The following is a 20,948-nucleotide window of genomic DNA, read 5'->3' as shown; positions in this document are numbered from 1 at the left end:
TGCCATCTCTTTATTATTACTACTTTTTTTTTTTTTTTTTAAAGTATTTAAGAGAACATGTTCCATTTTTTAAAAAAAAATACTTCGGGGAAATTATATTTAATAATGCCAAAAAAAAAAACAGATTTCAGGGGAACTTTGATTTCAAAAGTCGACATTTATATAAGATTTTTTTACTTATTTATTTTTATGTATTTATTTCAAAGAACATTTTTGTAATAATGCCACACTGATTTGTTTGTATTTATTTTAGGCAACTTGTTTTTAATAACTCAACCCTTTTTAAAACTCATTTATTTCTGGGAACTTGTTTAATAATACCACTTTTAAAAATGTCTATTTAATAATAAATAAGAAATATGTTTCAAGAAACTTATTTAACAATGCTTTTGTTTTTATTTATTTATGAGAATTTTTCTTTAATTATGACATCTATTTTTAGGGATCTTTATTAATACGAGCATTTTCTTATGTGAGGATGGATTTTTAAAAAGCCAGTAGTTAAATTAATTAAAAAAGTACAAGGGAACTTTTTGCTGCATTTAAAAATATATGTTTTATATATATGTTGCAATGTTTTCAAAATGTCTTTCAGGGAAGTTTAATAATTCCATTTATATGTATTTTGAAGAACTTCTTGTTTCTTTTTATTAAGTATTCCAGTTAAGATTTTATGCATTTATTTTATAAACCATTTATCCATAAGTTCACTTTGTTTTTCCATCTCCATCATATACCAGCTGAATGAGTCTCATCTTCATGAGTAACGGGAAAATCCATCTCCTCCCCTGAGAAACAACCAGGTGTCTAAATCAAACCCACCTCCAGCTGCTCTGTTTGCTTTCAAGACCAGCCAGTTGCGTCATTTCCGGTAGTACTCAGCGTCACTTCACGTTCTGGACAATCTGTTTCCTCCCCATGCTGAGTTTGGACTGTAGCTTATTTACTAGAGATTGATTTTCCCCCAAATCTAGTTCAGTTATTCTTTAATAGAGGATTTGGCCACAACAGACCAAACATCTTTTATTTATTCAGATTTCATCCACAACAAAAAACAGCGAACAGTCAGATTAAATAGAGTTTATTCCAACAACAGGGCAGAAGTACGACAAATTCACGTTTCCACAGGTTGCATCACCGTCCAAACACCTGAGAAACAAACACACAAATCGGTTTCATTTATCCGACAAATTCTGAACTTTAGATGCAAATATTCAAACTGTTCTATGAAGTTTAAAGCAGGAATCTACTGAGTCTTAGTCTGGCAGTTTATCAAATCAGATATTCACTCAGGTATTCAGCAGTTCTCAGTGTTTTATTAACCAATTTCAGATAAAAACATTAAAATGTGATCATTTTGGCTCTAGAGCTGATCTTAGTGTGCAAACCAACCATCAAAATCTAGTATTTCAGTGTTTTGTTCCTTTTTCACACAATGAATTGCCATCAAATGCAAAAATATGTTTTAAATATCAACTACCAGCTTTAATTTTGATAAACTAATGGATTTTCACAGTTAAATATCAGCTTGAAAGGTTTTTAAATATAATCATGTTCAACAAAAAGCACATTTCTTCAAACTTAATCTGCTGATTTATACTCACTGGAGTTTAAACTGAAGTTTGGTTTCTTCCTCTTTGCCTAAAAGTTTCAAAGCTGCAAGAAGAGAATAAAGAGTTCTAAATTAAAATAAAGGAAGAAACTAGCACCAGAACAGAAAACTGACATTCAGACCACGAAACCTCAGACAAAAATGGAACGGTAAGGGTTATAATCAGCAGAAATCATTTGGCAGAATCTTTTCATCACAGGACGAGTGGTCAAATTCATTTTAGTAAATTAAGACCATTTATCACATACTTAAAGTGCTTGAAAGACTTAAATACTCACCATTTTAAGACGTGAAATCTCTTCCTTCCTGCAGATGTGACAGAAAAACAACCTTATTACACGTCAGTGATGAGCTGATGAAGGTTTAACCCTCTGAGTTTCTCAGTAACAGATATTTGTCCACATTATAGTTCAGGTCAGACATTTGTTAAACATCACTGAACCCACGATCATTATTTTAAACTTTATGAAGTCTTTGGTCTCTCACCTCAGTCTCTCTGTTGGTTGCCGTCCTTCAAACTTTCCTCCACGTCCAGATTTCCAACCTGTAGAGACGACAGCATGAGTCAAACAAGCACAGTGAGTGAAAAGATGAGAGTTTCTCCACTGACCGGGTCAGCCAGAGCTAATAAAACATCTCCACCGTTTAGTCAGTCAGCAGTACGTCATCACACAGGCCAGATTCAGCTTCAGACCAACACACAGGAAGCTCCTTCAGACCCACATGAGGCACGTTTAGCCATTTATCTCAGCTATTTATAACCCTCTGAACTCCGGTCACCTCCAGAAATGCAAAGATTTTTAGATTTCCAGCAGCACTTGATCTTGTGACTTTAGGTCTTTTTGCAAAAATTTACAAAATCTGAGCATGTTTCATTGAAACACTTAGTTTTACATCACTAATTTAACCCTCCTGTTGTCTTCATTCGCGAGCACCAAAAAATATTGTTTCCTTGTCTGAAAAAAAATCAAAAAATTCAGCAAAAAAATTCTCCAAATTTCTGAAAATTTGCAAAACCTTGAGGAAGAAAATTCCAATAATTCCTTAAGTTTCCCTTAAAAGTTTGATTTTAAAAAAATCCCCCAAATTTGGCAAGAAAATTCCTGTAAATATTTTCAAAAAATGAGTAAAAATCTTCCAAAAAATCCTATAAATATCTAAAGTGATTCCATATATATCAGTAAAACTTCTAATATATTATTTAAGAACATTCACATAAAAATCAACCAAAATTCAGCGAAATTCACTGGATTTTGGTTGATTTTTATGTGAATGTTCTTCAGAAACATTTTTTAGCATTTCTTTTTTTCCACCACTTTAAAACAGGTCAATTTTGACGTGCAGGACGACAGGAGGGTTAAAAATGAGTGAAAAATAAACCATGTGCAGTAACCACATTGTGTAAAATACAAAAAATTCTGCACTTGTCAGCCCCACTAAGCAGCCATAACAGAATTAGCTGCAACCAATACTAATGTCGCTAAAATTTAGGGATACTTTGGCTCAACTGCAGGCTGTGTTTATACAGATGAGATATGAGACAATTATGGGAACAAATCCGATGTTTTAGTAAATTATAGCCATCTTTTTACAAAAATGCTGCACATAACAGTTCCAGGTTTTCGGTTTGTGTGAAATAAATCAATGTGTGACTTCTGGGAGTTCAGAGGGTTGCAGTTTTCAGATTAGATTACAAAAATAACCAAACTCTGCCGGTAATCTGGGTCTGAGGCGCTTCAAACATAACTCAATTTCAAACTCACCATTTCTGATAGAACCTTCTGTGACGTGAACAGCCACGATCCCACTGGTTCTGTAAAGATAAAACAATTAAAGATTAATTAATGTAATAAAAAAATGGACTTTTCACTACGTCAGAAAAATCCAGATCAGAATTTGAGACGAATTTCCTCAACTGGATCAGCGACCTGATTCAAATTCATCACATCTGAATGATCTGAGCTCAACATTATGAATTAAAGGACATAAAACTCACCAGTAAAACATTGTGGAGTCAGTCAGGAGGTCGTACACGTCTGCAGAAAAGAGAATTTATGTTAATACTTTGATTTAAACGCTTCAGAATGAGAGAAGAACTACAGTTGATACGTCAGCTAGGAGCGAAAGACAACAGATCATCTTCACGGTTTAATCTGCTGAACTATGCGGTCATCACTGCATCACTTTAACGAGACATTTATTTAGATTTTAACTCACCTGAAGTCTGCCTTTTCTGGACTCCAGTTTCTGAAAAGAACAAAGATAAAATTTAGAATCACTGCAGAACTCCAGCAGCCTCGGGTTTATTAAGGTCGAGGCGTCAGCTAGGAGCGAAAGACAACAGATCATCTTCACGGTTTAATCTGCTGAACTATGCGGTCATCATTCAGTATCGAGCTTCACTAATAAAATCTGTACGTCAGACTTTCAACTCACCTTCATTTCAGGCTTTTCTGGACTCGTTTCTGAAAAGAACAAGTATAAAATGAAAAATCAAGGCAAAATCTAGCGGCTGAATGTGTTTCTGAAGGTCGAGGCATCAGTTAGGAGCGAAAGACATTTTTCTTCGTCACAGTTTTCAGCTGAACTATGCACTCATCACTGCATCCGACCCGTTTAATGCAGCAAGAAATCGACTTTTAAGCTCAAACTCACCTGAAGCAGAGTCCAAAATACGAAGATGTGATCCAACATCAGGACCATCTGTAGGGCAAACATCAGACATTACGAAAAGTCCAAACCCTGATAGAAACATCAAGTCTTTCAACTTGCACTGCATCAGAAAAAAGTTCTCTTTCACTCTTTTTCAGAGAGATTCCCATTGTTTTTAAAACAAAATCATCACTGACAGTTTGCTCTGAGGACACTGTTAAATTAATTCTGCTTTATTACCTTTTTCTGGATGTCTGAAGAGTCGATTCCGATCATCATGAAGGAAGCACCTGCAGGTAAAGAAATAAAATGAGATCAAAACATCTTCAGCTGAGGATGAACATGTCGAGGTTTACAGTGCCTCAGATGGTTTAATATGGTGGTTGAATATCTCGTCATCCATCTTGTCGAGAGTAGCAAATAAGTGTCATCACAGCAGCACGGCTCATGTAAAGCAGGTAAAGACACATTAATGCTTCACTGAGGTGTTATTTAGGACATCAGAGCTGCTGCTAGCTACTAGGGAATAAAAACATTTCAACACAACTATGGCTTTTTGAAGCTATAAATCCAGTTCTGGCTACAGGAAACACCTCAGGGAAGCATTAATCAATCTTTCCTGCCTATAGAGTGAAAAAGTTTAAATCTTACCTCCATCTCTCACAGCTTCTTCATGTCTCCAGACGTTTCCAACACCTGTGGAGATTCATCTTATTAGTGCTCTACTGGCTGTGCAATGAGCAAAAAGCAGTTCTAATAGAAAGCCTCAGTGTAAAATTTCTCAGAAATCGCTTCTGTCCACTACTCTTACACTTTGAATCATCACCGACTTCAATTCAGGATAAAAAGAACTATGAAGTGAAACAAAACACTTACCGATTAAGTATCTGATGAGATCCAGATGTTGGGATGAGCACCGTGAACCTAAATAAAGGAAAACAGTTTAGTTTCACAGCTTCACATGTTTCAGTGAAGCTAAAACAATCCAGCAACCTGAACCTCAGTGATGGATGCTGAACTAAAACACAAAGGCAGCATGGGAGATTTTAAACATATAGATTCTGTTTAACATAAAGGAATCTGTCCAGATGTGTCTGAAATCATTCTACAGGCAACAAACATGGAGTTGTGGACATCTAAGTGCCTGACTACAACCTAAACTGACACATCCAGCAGCTCCTTCATCTTTCTCTCATCTCTGGTTTACAGTCATTTCAATAAAGCTGCATTTTAGGTGTTTTTTGGAGTCACTGTTTTATGGAGTTTGCTACCAACATTAAATCACATCTGACTAGAGATTGCAGTAACTCAGTGGTCTCAAATCTTTTGTGTACATATCCAAGTTTATTTTTACTAAACAGAATAAAATTTGCACTTTTAGTCTTTTCCTCCAAGTCAGAAAACTATCGACATGCTACATTTATATTTTATTTAAAGCATTGTTAGAAATTACTTCGAAAGTTATTTGGACAATCAAAACTTTAGTTTCTTACCAATTAATGTCCACTTCCATCTCTATAAACTTTCCGTCCACAGACCTGCAATCAGATAAAAATACACACATTAATCCAGCAAGCCCTGATTTGAAAACAACACAACTTTAAACTCATTTAAACACCACACACTCGCAATCAGAAGCTGTACAGTTAAACCCAACTGGTGATGTGCCATGTGCATAGAAATTACCCTCATGTCTAAGCCTCATTATACCAGCTCTCTGCCCTAAATTACTACAAATATTTGTAGTAATAGTATTATATGTAGTTAGTAGTAGTGTTGTGTAATTTTCTTGCTAAGACTATAGTTAGCACAACTTACAAATGTTTTTTTACAACACATAAGGTAAAGAAATTGTCCATTTTGCAGTTAACCAATGGATTACAATCCTTACATTCTCACAAATTAATAAAATCAAGTAACTTTAATCCATTAATTACATTTTAGTCACCATGTACGAGCTGCAGTCTCTTTGTCGCCGCATTTCATGAGTTGAATTGGCATTTTAAAGTTATTACAACCAGTAAAAAAAATAAGCATACTAGTTCTAAATTAGCACACAGGAGCAGTAAAGTAACGCACACACGAGGGGAAGTTTTTGCACCACATCGGCCTGCAGCAGCTTCTGCAGCCTCCGTCCCATGAGGTCAGAAATGTTGGCATTTCTTCACATTAACTCAGATGTCCCTACCAACATTTATTTCATCATGTAGTCACGGGACGAAGCTGCAAAGCGGTGACTTTTAAGCGGTGGAAACGGGTTTGCTGGGTGGCTAATTCTCATCCAGACATGTGGAGATGAAACACGTGGTGGAGGCCTGCTAACTGACATGCTAACCCTAATGCTAACTGACATGCTAATGTTAACTGTCATGCTAGCGAACTATTACTGCGTCATTACACATTAAATAGTGGGAAAAAACCCGCCTCAACAAAATAAATATTTAACTAAAAGCTCGCCTGGTGTGTTTACAGTAAATATCATCAGTTAATGTCTAAAATAATTACGCTTAGAACAGAAAAAAACGCCGCATATTTACCTGACGGACAGCGGATGACTGAGGGAGGAAAACGGGCGACTGCAGCTTTTATACTCGATGCTGCAAAGGCTGATGGGAAAAAGCGTCTGGACGAGGCGCGCCCCCTGCAGGACCGAACATGAACATACAGAGGACACGGTACCAGTAAAAAAAAAAAAAAAAAAAAAACAAAACTTTTCCTACAAATAACACCTGAAATTTCCCCAGTTGATTACTTAGGATAAGAAAAATATTATTTGTATTATACGTGTTTGGAAAATTAACCTTTAAATACGCAAATAAATAATTACAGATCTAAAAATGTCCAGATTTGCATGAACATTGCTTAACCCTCATGTCGTCCTGCAGGTTAAATTGACCCCTTTTTAAAGTTTGAAAATGTGTAAAAAAATATATTTTCACAGTGAAATTTCTGATGTCCACATTTTCAACATTTTTGGGAAATCTTTGAACATTTTTTGGTGGAAAAAAAGAAATGTTAAAAATGTTTCTTAAGAACATTCACAAAAAAATCAACCAAAATCCAGTGAATTTCATTGGATTTCGGTAAAATTTTTTTGTAAAAGTTCTTAAAGTAAATATTAGAAGTTTTACTGATATATATGTAATCACTTTAGATATTTTTAGGATTTTTTTGGAAGATTTTTAGTCATTTTTGAAAATATTTACAAGAATTTTCTTGCCAAATTTGGAGGATTTTTTTAAAATAAAACTTTTAAGGGAAATTTTGAAGGAATTATTGGAATTTTCTTCCTGAAGGTTTTGCAAATTTTCTGAAATGTGGGGATTTTTCTTGCTGAATTTTTGGATTTTTTTCAGACAAGGAAGCAATATTTTTTGGTGCCCGTAAATGAGGACAACAGGAGGGTTAAGACAGCTGCAGAATTAGACAAAGAATTTTATATTGTTTTCATATAAAAATGAAAGGCTTTTACACTGGGGTTTTTGATATCTGTTTTTTTCACTTTAGAAATTAGTAAATACTGCCAATAGACAAAAAAAAAAACAATTTTGCTATATTTTCAGCAAAAAAATGTTTTATAAATTAAGATGTGACTAATTTATGAAAAAAAATGTCTAAAAATTTTCAGAATATAGTAGGCATAAACTTGGAAAGTTTGACGAATGTAATCGGAAATTTGTAGCTAAGAGTGGGAGAAAGAAGTAATTTTTAGCCTTTAAAATATGTATTATATTTAAAATCTATGTACAAATACACAAAGTTCAGTATATTAAGCACTTAAATGTGAATTTTGGATGTTTTCTTTCTATTAATCTAAGAGAACATGTGTCATGGAAGCAAAATATCCCAAAATCTCTAAATTGAATGGAGCGAATGTAAAATACAGTGTATGCTTTTTGCCTGTAGCGTCTCGACCTAATTAACTGAACATATATATATATATATATATATATATATATATATATATATATATATGTATGTATATGTATATGTATATGTATATGTATATGTATATATATAGAATGGAAGACAGAATAAATTCTTAAATTTGATTGTTTTCCTTTAAAGTTGCTTCAGTAATTCAAGTCCTGCTATCAAAATAAAAACAGTAGGTCCACAGATGTGTCCAAAATTACAAAAAAAATATTAAAAATGACTTAAACCTTGCATAAAATTACAAGAAATTACAAGAATGACAAATAGCTGATTAAAAATGCTCAAAATGTGTCCAAAATGAGTCACAATTAAACTAAAATGACTTGAAAACTGTCCTAAATGAGTCACAATGCATCCTTATGTTACAGATTTACTCTTTAGATTGTGATCTGCTATACTGGTGAAATTATGAAGCTCAGAAATACTGGAAAAAATGCACAATTTCCACCAATGCCTATGTACTTCAAGGGCCTGTAACTCTGAAAATATTCAGGTCAAACTTTGCCTGATTATTAAATGTACTAAAGTTAATGTAGATAAGAAATCATAGTTTCTCAGATTAAATCGAAGATGACATCTTCTTAAATGTTTTGTATGATCAAAATATTAACCCTCTTGTTGTCCTCATTTACAGGCACCAAAAAATATTGTTTCCTGTCTGAAAAAAAATCCAAAAATTCAACAAAAAAATTCCCCAAATTTCTGAAAATTTGCAAAACCTCCAGGAAGAAAATTTAAATAATTCCTGTAAAGTTTTCCTTAAAAGTTTTATTAAAAAAAAAAAAAAAAATCCCCAAAATTTGGCAAGGAAATTCTTGTAAATATTTTCAAAAAATGAGTAAAAATCTTCAAAAAAATTCCAAAAATATCTAAAGTGATTTCATATATATCATTAAAACTTCTAATATTTTCTTCTTATTTCATTTTCAACATTTTTTTCCACCAAAAAATGTTCAAAGATTTCCCAAAAATGTTGAAAATGCGGACATCAGAAGTTTCCCTGTGAAAATTTTTTTCCCCCACATTTTCAAACTTTAAAACGGATTAATTTTGACCTGCAGGACGACATGAGGGTTAAATGCATTACAATGGAAGACGGAACGAATTCAGAAATTTGACTGTTTTCCTTTAAAGTTCATTAAATTATTATCAAAATAGAAACAGATGGGTCCACAAATGTGTCCAGTAATATTCAAAATTACTTAAAACTTGCATAAAATTACAAGAAATGGCAAGAATGAGAAATAGTTGATTAAAATTGCTCACAATCTGTCAAAAACTACCAAAAATGGCTTGAAAATTGTTCTGAATGACTCAAAATGCATCCTTTTTGTTTTTGTTTTTTTTTGGTAAAGGTTTAACTTTTGGACTGAATTTGGTTTGCACTTCTTTCCAAACAGAATTTAAATGTTTTTTATCCCTTAAAACTTCACGTCTGTATCTGCTGTACTGGTGAAGATATGAGGCTCAAAAATATTGGAAAAAGATGTGAAATTTCCACCAACATGTATGTACTTCAAGGGCCTGTAACTCTGAAAATATTCTGGTAAAACTTTGTCTGATTATTAAATGTACTTAAGTTAACATACATAAGAAAACAGTGAAAAATGCCCATCAGTTTCTCAAATCACATCAAAGCTCTTATAAGACATTGTTCTGTCTTACCAAAATATTAAATGCATTACAATGGAAGACAGAACAAATTCATAAATCTGACTGTTTTCCTTTAAAGTTACTTAAATTATTTTGAAAATAGAACCAGTTGGGTCAACAAACGTGTCCAAAATTACAAAAAAAATATATTCAAAATGATTTCAAACTTGCATAAAATTACAAGATGTGTCCAAAAAAACAAATAGTTGATTAAAATGCTTAAAATTTGTCAAAGACGAATCTAAAATGGCTTGAAAATTGTCCTGAATGACTCAAAACGCATATTTATTCTAAAGGTTTAATGTTTAAATTGTGACACTTGGAGTGGATGTAAAATTAATTTGGTTGCACTTGTAACAGAAGTTAAATGTGTTTTTTTATTCCTGAAAATATCATGTATTTATTTGCTGTACTGCTGAAGATATGAGGCTCAGAAAGGATGGAAAAAGGAAATTGAAAAGTGTGAAAATTTGGACCCACTTCTATGTATTTCATTGACCTTTAACTCTGAAAATATTCACAGTATGAAAGGTAAAATTTCACACAGTTCCATTAAAAATACTGAAGTTATTGTACATAAAAAAGCAGCTGATTCTGAGGAAGTCAGGGTTGGAGGAACGGATCAGTTTTTCATTGAATGACTCTTATCCTGAAGACATTTGACTTGAGAAGCTCCTCAGAAAGAACGATGACAAAACGTCACAGGAATAAACTCATGGGAGATTTAATATTATGCGTCAATAAACAGGAGAATCGGATACAATCAATGGTTATGATGAGAAGGAAATAAAAAGTACATTTGTTTTGTTTGCTCTCTATCAGGCAATGCTGAGCGATACTGAAATAAATGGCAAGGCCTCTATTCAAGAAAACTTACAAAAGACAGAACATGGAGGAAAAAAGACAAAGTCATCCAATTTAGCTCTAATTTTAGAGTTGGCGTATTTCAAAAAAGGCATTTTTAAAAATTTTATTCAGGATTTAATCGTTGGCTACAACTACGGAAACCTTTAACATCACTGGATTTGCCCAACAGCACCAGAAGAAACTTTATAGATCCCTTCACCGGATTAATTGATCTGAATTAATCAACTTTTTGAACCAAATATGCAGGAAAAAAACACACAAAGATAAGAACACGGGGGCTGCTATGCTATGAGCATCGCTACAGAATCTTCCAGGTGAAAATGCTTTTTATTTCTCTATCTCATCCGAATATAGTTGCATTTAGATCCAACTTGTGCGGCTGTAAATCAGAAGGTAGTGGAGGTGTACAGCGGGATCAACGTCAGCCTCCATGTGGTTCTTAATCTTGAAAAACATCAGACAAAAAACAAGTAAATTACAAGACGACTGAACCAGGAGAACGCGGCGCTATTTGGGACTCTTTCTCTGCTTCACTCTTTTTGACAACGCGACTTTATTCAGTCCAGAAAGACAAAAACATGTAAACAATCATTTGTTCAGAAATGCCTTCGGCGAAACCTTTGACTGTTCCATCAAAGTCCCTTTAGCCTTTTTCTCTATTTTTTTTGGCATCGCGGACATCTAAACGTGTCCTTTTGCAGGCATTTTACGTTACTTCTATCTGTATTGCATATATTCCTTAAAATCTACCACGACTTCCTCCAGATCTGTGAGCTCAGACGCTATGGCTTCATGAAGGGATCTGCTTCTGGATGAAAACTCGAAACGCAGGACAGTGTGAGTGACCGGATAGGTTGAAAAGATGGGAACAAAAAAAAAGGCTAAATGGAATGATTCCTAAAGATGTAAAGCCATCAAAGTTCATATTCTCAAATATTTTACACTATTGCCAGAAAGGAAAAAAAAAAACAAAAAAGAGCATTGAAAATAAAAAAGAATATATATTTATATATCCATCATATGTATATCTATATATAAACAACAGTTCTAACTAGTTGCAGGCAAGCAGAGAGGTTCTCTCCGGCCCCTTTAGGATTCATCCGTCCCACCGTCATAAGGCTGTCAGACTCTGCAGGGGGCAGCAGCTTTCTTTCCTCAGTCAGCAGATTCCCTGAGATGTAGAGCGCTGTTTTATTCAACCGCACACCTCTCGTCCCCCCCTCGGAATTTAAAAAACAAAGCCAGGTATGCAGGGAAATGAGTGCTTCTCCGGCTCGTCCCGCTGGAGTGGTGGTGACGCTAACGGACGGCGGAGAGACTCGTCTGTTTGCTCTGCGCTGCCGAGTCTCGTGTTGGCAGGTGGCGGGTGTTTTGGTGGAACAAGGAGAGGAGCTTCGCTAATACTCATGTTACATCTTTGATGCTCGTCATTCGTTTCCATATCGGTTTACAGTCAAAATGCAAGAGCAGTGTACATATTCAATCATCAGTCATTCCAAGGCTTGGACAAACAAGTGGGTTTTTTCGCAAAAGAGTTCTTATGAAGACTCCGTTGTGTTTGTGTGCATTTCTTTATGCATATGTGTGTGTGTTTGTCGAAACGAGTCTCCTCAGTGCCTCTGAGATGCTAATCTCTTTAGCAGCGGCTCGTCGTAGACCCAACACTCCCCGTCCTCATGGAACAGCTGCAGAGACACACAGGCAACAGCAGGGATTACACTCCAACAGCTGGATGAGAACCCAGCCTCAAATAAAACTGCAAATGAAACAGACTATTTCAAAACAACCTCTGATCCTTAACCCTCGTCCTTAATCGTCCTGCGGGTCAAAACTGACCCGTTTTAAAGTTTAAAAAAACGTTAAAAAAAATGTTTCTTAAAGAGCATTCACAAAAAAATCAACCAAAATCCAGTGAATTTCACTGGATTTTGGTTGATTTTTTTGTGAATGTTCTTAAAGAAAATATTACAAGTTTTACTGATATATATGGAATCACTTTAGATATTTTTAGGATGTTTTTGGAAGATTTTTACTCATTTTTGGAAAATATTTACAAGAATTTTCTTGCCAAATTTGGGGGATTTTTTAAAAAAAAAAAAAGAAACTTTTAAGGTATTATTGGAATTTTCGTCCCTGAAGGTTTTACAAATTTTCAGAAATTTTGGGATAAAATATAAAATAAAAACAGTAGGTCCACAGATGTGTCCAAAATTACAAAAAAAATATTAAAAATGACTTAAACCTTGCATAAAATTACAAGAAATTACAAGAATGACAAATAGCTGATTAAAAATGCTCAAAATGTGTCCAAAATGAGTCACAATTAAACTAAAATGACTTGAAAACTGTCCTAAATGAGTCACAATGCATCCTTATGTTACAGATTTACTCTTTAGATTGTGATCTGCTATACTGGTGAAATTATGAAGCTCAGAAATACTGGAAAAAATGCACAATTTCCACCAATGCCTATGTACTTCAAGGGCCTGTAACTCTGAAAATATTCAGGTCAAACTTTGCCTGATTATTAAATGTACTAAAGTTAATGTAGATAAGAAATCATAGTTTCTCAGATTAAATCGAAGATGACATCTTCTTAAATGTTTTGTATGATCAAAATATTAACCCTCTTGTTGTCCTCATTTACAGGCACCAAAAAATATTGTTTCCTGTCTGAAAAAAAATCCAAAAATTCAACAAAAAAATTCCCCAAATTTCTGAAAATTTGCAAAACCTCCAGGAAGAAAATTTCAATAATTCCTGTAAAGTTTTCCTTAAAAGTTTTATTTAAAAAAAAAAAAAAAATCCCCAAAATTTGGCAAGAAAATTCTTGTAAATATTTTCAAAAAATGAGTAAAAATCTTCAAAAAAATTCCAAAAATATCTAAAGTGATTTCATATATATCATTAAAACTTCTAATATTTTCTTCTTATTTCATTTTCAACATTTTTTTCCACCAAAAAATGTTCAAAGATTTCCCAAAAATGTTGAAAATGCGGACATCAGAAGTTTCCCTGTGAAAATTTTTTTCCCCCACATTTTCAAACTTTAAAACGGATTAATTTTGACCTGCAGGACGACATGAGGGTTAAATGCATTACAATGGAAGACGGAACGAATTCAGAAATTTGACTGTTTTCCTTTAAAGTTCATTAAATTATTATCAAAATAGAAACAGATGGGTCCACAAATGTGTCCAGTAATATTCAAAATTACTTAAAACTTGCATAAAATTACAAGAAATGGCAAGAATGAGAAATAGTTAATTAAAATTGCTCACAATCTGTCAAAAACTACCAAAAATGGCTTGAAAATTGTTCTGAATGACTCAAAATGCATCCTTTTTGTTTTTGTTTTTTTTTGGTAAAGGTTTAACTTTTGGACTGAATTTGGTTGCACTTCTTTCCAAACAGAATTTAAATGTTTTTTATCCCTTAAAACTTCACGTCTGTATCTGCTGTACTGGTGAAGATATGAGGCTCAAAAATATTGGAAAAAGATGTGAAATTTCCACCAACATGTATGTACTTCAAGGGCCTGTAACTCTGAAAATATTCTGGTAAAACTTTGTCTGATTATTAAATGTACTTAAGTTAACATACATAAGAAAACAGTGAAAAATGCCCATCAGTTTCTCAAATCACATCAAAGCTCTTATAAGACATTGTTCTGTCTTACCAAAATATTAAATGCATTACAATGGAAGACAGAACAAATTCATAAATCTGACTGTTTTCCTTTAAAGTTACTTAAATTATTTTGAAAATAGAACCAGTTGGGTCAACAAACGTGTCCAAAATTACAAAAAAATATATTCAAAATGATTTCAAACTTGCATAAAATTACAAGATGTGTCCAAAAAAACAAATAGTTGATTAAAATGCTTAAAATTTGTCAAAGACGAATCTAAAATGGCTTGAAAATTGTCCTGAATGACTCAAAACGCATATTTATTCTAAAGGTTTAATGTTTAAATTGTGACACTTGGAGTGGATGTAAAATTAATTTGGTTGCACTTGTAACAGAAGTTAAATGTGTTTTTTATTCCTGAAAATATCATGTATTTATTTGCTGTACTGCTGAAGATATGAGGCTCAGAAAGGATGGAAAAAGGAAATTGAAAAGTGTGAAATTTGGACCCACTTCTATGTATTTCATTGACCTTTAACTCTGAAAATATTCACAGTATGAAGGTAAAATTTCACACAGTTCCATTAAAAATACTGAAGTTATTGTACATAAAAAAGCAGCTGATTCTGAGGAAGTCAGGTTGGAGGAACGGATCAGTTTTTCATTGAATGACTCTTATCCTGAAGACATTTGACTTGAGAAGCTCCTCAGAAAGAACGATGACAAAACGTCACAGGAATAAACTCATGGAGATTTAATATTATGCGTCAATAAACAGGAGAATCGGATACAATCAATGGTTATGATGAGAAGGAAATAAAAAGTACATTTGTTTTGTTTGCTCTCTATCAGGCAATGCTGAGCGATACTGAAATAAATGGCAAGGCCTCTATTCAAGAAAACTTACAAAGACAGAACATGGAGGAAAAAAGACAAAGTCATCCAATTTAGCTCTAATTTTAGAGTTGGCATATTTCAAAAAAGGCATTTTTAAAAATTTTATTCAGGATTTAATCGTTGGCTACAACTACGGAAACCTTTAACATCACTGGATTTGCCCAACAGCACCAGAAGAAACTTTATAGATCCCTTCACCGGATTAATTGATCTGAATTAATCAACTTTTTGAACCAAATATGCAGGAAAAAAACACACAAAGATAAGAACACGGGGGCTGCTATGCTATGAGCATCGCTACAGAATCTTCCAGGTGAAAATGCTTTTTATTTCTCTATGTCATCCGAATATAGTTGCATTTAGATCCAACTTGTGCGGCTGTAAATCAGAAGGTAGTTGAGGTGTACAGCGGGATCAACGTCAGCCTCCATGTGGTTCTTAATCTTGAAAATCATCAGACAAAAAACAAGTAAATTACAAGACGACTGAACCAGGAGAACGCGGCGCTATTTGGGACTCTTTCTCTGCTTCACTCTTTTTGACAACGCGACTTTATTCAGTCCAGAAAGACAAAAACATGTAAACAATCATTTGTTCAGAAATGCCTTCAGCGAAACCTTTGACTGTTCGATCAAAGTCCCTTTAGCCTTTTTCTCTATTTTTTTTTGGCATCGCGGACATCTAAACGTGTCCTTTTGCAGGCATTTTACGTTACTTCTATCTGTATTGCATATATTCCTTAAAATCTACCACGACTTCCTCCAGATCTGTGAGCTCAGACGCTATGGCTTCATGAAGGGATCTGCTTCTGGATGAAAACTCGAAACGCAGGACAGTGTGAGTGACCGGATAGGTTGAAAAGATGGGAACAAAAAAAAAGGCTAAATGGAATGATTCCTAAAGATGTAAAGCCATCAAAGTTCATATTCTCAAATATTTTACACTATTGCCAGAAAGGAAAAAAAAAACAAAAAAGAGCATTGAAAATAAAAAAGAATATATATTTATATATCCATCATATGTATATCTATATATAAACAACAGTTCTAACTAGTTGCAGGCAAGCAGAGAGGTTCTCTCCGGCCCCTTTAGGATTCATCCGTCCCACCGTCATAAGGCTGTCAGACTCTGCAGGGGGCAGCAGCTTTCTTTCCTCAGTCAGCAGATTCCCTGAGATGTAGAGCGCTGTTTTATTCAACCGCACACCTCTCGTCCCCCCTCGGAATTTAAAAAACAAAGCCAGGTATGCAGGGAAATGAGTGCTTCTCCGGCTCGTCCCGCTGGAGTGGTGTGACGCTAACGGACGGCGGAGAGACTCGTCTGTTCGCTCTGCGCTGCCGAGTCTCGTGTTGGCAGGTGGCGGGTGTTTGGTGGAACAAGGAGAGGAGCTTCGCTAATACTCATGTTACATCTTTGATGCTCGTCATTCGTTTCCATATCGGTTTACAGTCAAATGCAAAGCAGTGTACATATTCAATCATCAGTCATTCCAAGGCTTGGACAAACAAGTGGGTTTTTTCGCAAAAGAGTTCTTATGAAGACTCCGTTGTGTTTGTGTGCATTTCTTTATGCATATGTGTGTGTGTTTGTCGGAGCGAGTCTCCTCAGTGCCTCTGAGATGCTAATCTCTTTAGCAGCGGCTCGTCGTAGACCCAACACTCCCCGTCCTCATGGAACAGCTGCAGAGACACACAGGCAACAGCAGGGATTACACTCCAACAGCTGGATGAGAACCCAGCCTCAAATAAAACTGCAAATGAAACAGACTATTTCAAAACAACCTCTGATCCTTAACCCTCGTCCTTAATCGTCCTGCAGGTCAAAACTGACCCGTTTTAAAGTTTAAAAAAACGTAAAAAAAAATGTTTCTTAAAGAGCATTCACAAAAAAATCAACCAAAATCCAGTGAATTTCACTGGATTTTGGTTGATTTTTTTGTGAATGTTCTTAAAGAAAATATTACAAGTTTTACTGATATATATGGAATCACTTTAGATATTTTTAGGATGTTTTTGGAAGATTTTTACTCATTTTTGGAAAATATTTACAAGAATTTTCTTGCCAAATTTGGGGGATTTTTTAAAAAAAAAAATGAAACTTTTAAGGTATTATTGGAATTTTCGTCCTGAAGGTTTTACAAATTTTCAGAAATTTTGGGAATTTTTTTGCAGAATTTTTGGATTTTTTTCAGACAAAGAAACAATATTGTTTTGGTGCCCATAAATGAGGACAACAGGAGGGTTAAAACCAGCCAGCAGAGGCGTCCAGCAGAGTGTGTGTTACCAATAGTGGAAAAAATGGTGATCCTACATATTTTAGACATTTTATTCCTTACTTGAAAGCGTTTTTCCAAATAGTTTTAACACTCATCTCCTCTCTGCTTTGTGGAAACACTGCCTGCAGTTCAACTGAAAATTTGAAGATTTTTTTTTTTTTTATCTGACTGTTAACCCTCCTGTTGTCCTCATGTACAGGCACCAACAAATACTGTTTCCTTGTCTGGCATTAGGCATAAAGGCATAAAAACAGGAGTATGTAGTGATTTAGTGGTATGAATGTGTGTGTTAATGCGTCGCTATATCAGGAACATGCAGTTTATCAGAGTTCATGCTGTTTCTGGAGGCAGAAAGTCTCACCCTGGTCTCCCACTGCTGCTCGTTCTCCTTCCTCTCTCTGGCTTCGGCTCTTTGTTTCTCCTCCAACCGATGTTTGGCTTCTGTTGCTGCATCGATGTCCTTCAGCTTCAGGTTCAGAGTCACATCTCTCCATAATCTATCAGAATAAAAAGTCAAACAGGGTTTACTTTTGAATCATTCTGTTCCTGGACGACAGACGAGACGTTCAGGTTAGAGATCGATGAGAACTTCTCACCTTCGGGACTCGTACTCCAGCTGGTCTTCCAGCTTCCTGACCTTCTTCTTGATGATGCCCATCCTCTTAGTGTCTATGAACACCGTGTTCTCCTAGAAACACACAGCGAGCATTAACTCATTCATTCAGTTAGAGAGCTGGACTTCGGTTTAACTAACGTAGGATTATTCATTTAATTAAAAAATAAAGAAGAAGAAGTAAAGGACTTACTCCAGTTGCCCACTTTGCATACATCACTCCGTTCCATTCTCCTTCAATGGAGCAGAAGGACCTCCTGTCATTTGGTGCACTGCAAGAGAAACACACATTAATCTGGTGTTAAAGTGATCGTATTTTGAATAAGACCCCACTATCTGTTATTTTTAATCTGACTTTTGACAGTCTGGAAAATGCATTTTAACCCCCTGAATCCCAAAACCATTTATCTGGACCCGAAATGGTAAAAACTGACAGAAACACCAGACATTTTTATCTGTGACATGTTGTTCTTTTGGAAAACTTGACCAAAACTAAGCTTAAAATCGAAATATTTCATCAAAATCTCAGTATTTCACGTCTTTTTTTTTTTTTTTTTTAATGTGAAAATAAATAATTTTTACTAAACAAATCCTGTAAAAACCTAAAAATTCTGAGCTCCTCAGTGCAACAGTGAAGCTACTAATAATTCAGTAGAGACAAACCGTCACACGACGAAAATTCAGGGACTTTTCAGCTAAGAGGAGATTACTTAAAAATGTAAATCGTGAATTATCTCTAGTGCATGGAACTACTTTTTTCCCAGCATTGTTGACACCAAGGGGCACTTCAAAAAAAGGTGTACATGTTGATTTTCAGTGTTTCTTGCTTACTGCAGGAGAAACTGAAATAAAAGACATGTTATATGATGTATAAAAGACTGGCATCTTATATTTTTAATCAGTATATGAAATGTGTTTTAATCCTCTGAACCCTGAAACTTGCCACCTACTAAGAAAGGCCTGCCATCTTTAAAAATTGCCCAGATTTTTGCAAAAACAATCTATCTAGGCCACAAACTGAAAAAACAGAAAGAACAATCCAATTTTTAATCGTTCCTGGTGGAAAACTTGACCAAATCTCAGCTTAAAATCGAAATATTTCATCAAAATCACTTTATTCTACATGTCTCTATTTGAGAAAATGCCAAAAATAAAGCATTTGCACTAAAAAATCCTTTAAAAAAAAAAAATAAAATAAAAAAATTCTGCACTCCTCGGTGCAACAGTGAAGCCATTAATAATTCAGCAGCGATAAACAGTCACATGACAAAAATTCAGGGACTTTCGGATGAACTGCAGGCAGTGTTTACACAGAGCAGAGAGGAGATTACTTAAAAATGGAAATTGTAAAATCATGGAGCCACTATCATTTTTCCAGTGTTGCTAACAGCTATGGACACTTGGAAAAATGTTGTACATGTTGATTTGCAGTTTTTCTTAAAATAAATAATCATAGAAGTTCAACAGTATTTTCCTTTTTATAATTCATGATAAAACCTGAAGGTACTGGACGGAAACATTTTTAAATTTTATCTCCTTCTAGCCATGGTTGGGCTGTTTCCACAGGGGTGCAGGACTTTATATTTCAGTGAAAAATGAGCCCTTGGCGAGTAAAAATGTGGCAGAAGCAGTAACTTTAGAGGTTCAAACTATAAAATCGTTATCCTCTTACAAAATCTCGGCGGTGATCCTGTGCTTCTTCCCGCCATAGAAGGGTTTGGTATGGAACACGATGTTGGCGCTGTAGCCCGACTTGGAGCAGGAGATGTTGCATTCGCCGCCCAGCTCCACCCACGGCACCGTCAGAATCGACCTGCAAACACGGGATCGCATCAGTGAAGCAAACAGCAGTAACTCAGCGAAGACAAAGACAAAAAAACCCCAGAAAAGGACACACCAACACCCACCTGCCGTATCCGTTGGGGAAGTTGAGAATATAATGTTCGTCGTGCTCCAAACACGATACACAACCTAGAAAACGACCAGAGACACTTATTACAGCTCCATGAAGGTGTAACAGAGAGTGTAAAACGCATAGTTAGGATTCTAGGGTACCTTGGCCGATGTTGTGGACTCCTATGGACATGCCAAGAAACTTTGACTTGGTCCAGATGTGAGCGTTGAACTGGATCTTCTTATTTAAACACTCTGCGTAGAATGCAGAAACTGCAGAGAGAAAAGGGAAAACATTCAAGACTGGGATGCAACCGACAGTAAAGAAAATGAAGCAAACAAGTCTTTTCCTAACAAATCAAACAGCTTCGTTTACACCTTCTAAAGATTTGGACACCTGGACTCAACATCCCATCTGTTTTGTAACTTTCTTGGCTTCTTAACCCTCTGAAATTTTTGCGGCTGTCACATTTTTATTCACTGTGGCCTCGTTTTTCACTGTGGGTTCATTTTTCACTGCAATATAAAGTCCTGCACCTCTGTGGAAACAACACAACCATGGCTAGAAGTAGGGAGAGTCAACCCTAACCCTAACCCTAACATTAACCCTCTATTGTTCAGTATACTAAAGCTATAATGCAATAAATCCTAAAAAAATTGCTAAAACTTGAACACGACTTTTTCAAAAGGCCACAGGTGTTATCAGCACTGGCAAGAAAAAATAGTGGCTCTACTTCTATACTAGAGATATTTCAGTTCTTAGAATTTTTAATTTGTTTCCTGCCTGCTCTGCGTAAACAACCTGCAGTTCAGGAAAAAAGTCTCTCATTTTTGTTACATGACTGTTGGTTGCAGCCGAGTCACTCAAAACTTTTTGATTGTGACAAGAAATGAATAATTTTTGGTTTTGTACAGACTG

General features: G+C 35.1%; 1 protein-coding gene, 1 long non-coding RNA gene and 8 other non-coding genes across 18 annotated transcripts in view; all 10 read right to left on the bottom strand.

The window, feature by feature from the left end:
* Nucleotides 1–1,065: 1,065 nt before the first annotated feature.
* Nucleotides 1,066–6,843, bottom strand: LOC111563905 (uncharacterized). 3 transcript variants are annotated; one of them, XR_002745718.3, is made up of 14 exons: nucleotides 6,802–6,843; nucleotides 5,758–5,802; nucleotides 5,141–5,188; nucleotides 4,916–4,960; nucleotides 4,505–4,554; nucleotides 4,268–4,315; nucleotides 4,049–4,077; nucleotides 3,830–3,859; nucleotides 3,609–3,648; nucleotides 3,376–3,425; nucleotides 2,099–2,156; nucleotides 1,891–1,918; nucleotides 1,605–1,656; nucleotides 1,066–1,149 (listed from the first exon to the last, which is right to left on the bottom strand). It is a non-coding gene; the product is annotated as an uncharacterized LOC111563905 (long non-coding RNA). The 3 variants fall into 3 exon arrangements; XR_008602987.1 differs by lacking the exon at nucleotides 6,802–6,843 and adding an exon at nucleotides 6,344–6,758; XR_008602988.1 differs by lacking the exon at nucleotides 6,802–6,843 and adding an exon at nucleotides 6,202–6,224.
* Nucleotides 1,740–1,814, bottom strand: LOC111563910 (small nucleolar RNA SNORD47). Its single transcript, XR_002745724.1, has one exon. It is a non-coding gene; the product is annotated as a small nucleolar RNA SNORD47 (small nucleolar RNA).
* LOC111563908 (small nucleolar RNA SNORD78) lies at nucleotides 1,989–2,054 on the bottom strand. Its single transcript, XR_002745722.1, has one exon. It is a non-coding gene; the product is annotated as a small nucleolar RNA SNORD78 (small nucleolar RNA).
* On the bottom strand, nucleotides 3,714–3,797 carry LOC111563913 (small nucleolar RNA snR60/Z15/Z230/Z193/J17). Its single transcript, XR_002745727.1, has one exon. It is a non-coding gene; the product is annotated as a small nucleolar RNA snR60/Z15/Z230/Z193/J17 (small nucleolar RNA).
* LOC111563907 (small nucleolar RNA snR60/Z15/Z230/Z193/J17) lies at nucleotides 3,925–4,008 on the bottom strand. Its single transcript, XR_002745721.1, has one exon. It is a non-coding gene; the product is annotated as a small nucleolar RNA snR60/Z15/Z230/Z193/J17 (small nucleolar RNA).
* Nucleotides 4,144–4,222, bottom strand: LOC111563912 (small nucleolar RNA snR60/Z15/Z230/Z193/J17). Its single transcript, XR_002745726.1, has one exon. It is a non-coding gene; the product is annotated as a small nucleolar RNA snR60/Z15/Z230/Z193/J17 (small nucleolar RNA).
* LOC111563906 (small nucleolar RNA SNORD79) lies at nucleotides 4,384–4,465 on the bottom strand. Its single transcript, XR_002745720.1, has one exon. It is a non-coding gene; the product is annotated as a small nucleolar RNA SNORD79 (small nucleolar RNA).
* Nucleotides 5,027–5,095, bottom strand: LOC111563909 (small nucleolar RNA SNORD75). Its single transcript, XR_002745723.1, has one exon. It is a non-coding gene; the product is annotated as a small nucleolar RNA SNORD75 (small nucleolar RNA).
* LOC111563911 (small nucleolar RNA SNORD74) lies at nucleotides 6,400–6,481 on the bottom strand. The gene has a single exon (XR_002745725.1). It is a non-coding gene; the product is annotated as a small nucleolar RNA SNORD74 (small nucleolar RNA).
* An 8,247-nt stretch (nucleotides 6,844–15,090) lies between the features above and the next one.
* osbpl9 (oxysterol binding protein-like 9) overlaps nucleotides 15,091–20,948 on the bottom strand; it is a 55,667-nt gene continuing 49,809 nt past the window's right edge. For all 7 annotated transcript variants that reach the window (XM_023263180.3, XM_055018800.1, XM_023263181.3 and 4 more), the window contains 7 exons: nucleotides 20,192–20,302; nucleotides 20,044–20,107; nucleotides 19,809–19,949; nucleotides 18,330–18,408; nucleotides 18,120–18,211; nucleotides 17,885–18,020; nucleotides 15,091–16,927 (listed from right to left, as the gene is read on the bottom strand). In XM_023263180.3, coding sequence (XP_023118948.1) covers nucleotides 16,853–16,927; nucleotides 17,885–18,020; nucleotides 18,120–18,211; nucleotides 18,330–18,408; nucleotides 19,809–19,949; nucleotides 20,044–20,107; nucleotides 20,192–20,302 — 698 coding nt within the window. In that variant the 3' untranslated portion in view covers nucleotides 15,091–16,852. The remainder of the gene's footprint in view (nucleotides 16,928–17,884; nucleotides 18,021–18,119; nucleotides 18,212–18,329; nucleotides 18,409–19,808; nucleotides 19,950–20,043; nucleotides 20,108–20,191; nucleotides 20,303–20,948) is intronic.

The sequence above is a fragment of the Amphiprion ocellaris genome, chromosome 2, assembly GCF_022539595.1.
Source record: "Amphiprion ocellaris isolate individual 3 ecotype Okinawa chromosome 2, ASM2253959v1, whole genome shotgun sequence".
Taxonomy (NCBI): Eukaryota; Metazoa; Chordata; class Actinopteri; family Pomacentridae; genus Amphiprion; species Amphiprion ocellaris.
This window is presented reverse-complemented; position numbering and strand designations above follow the sequence as displayed.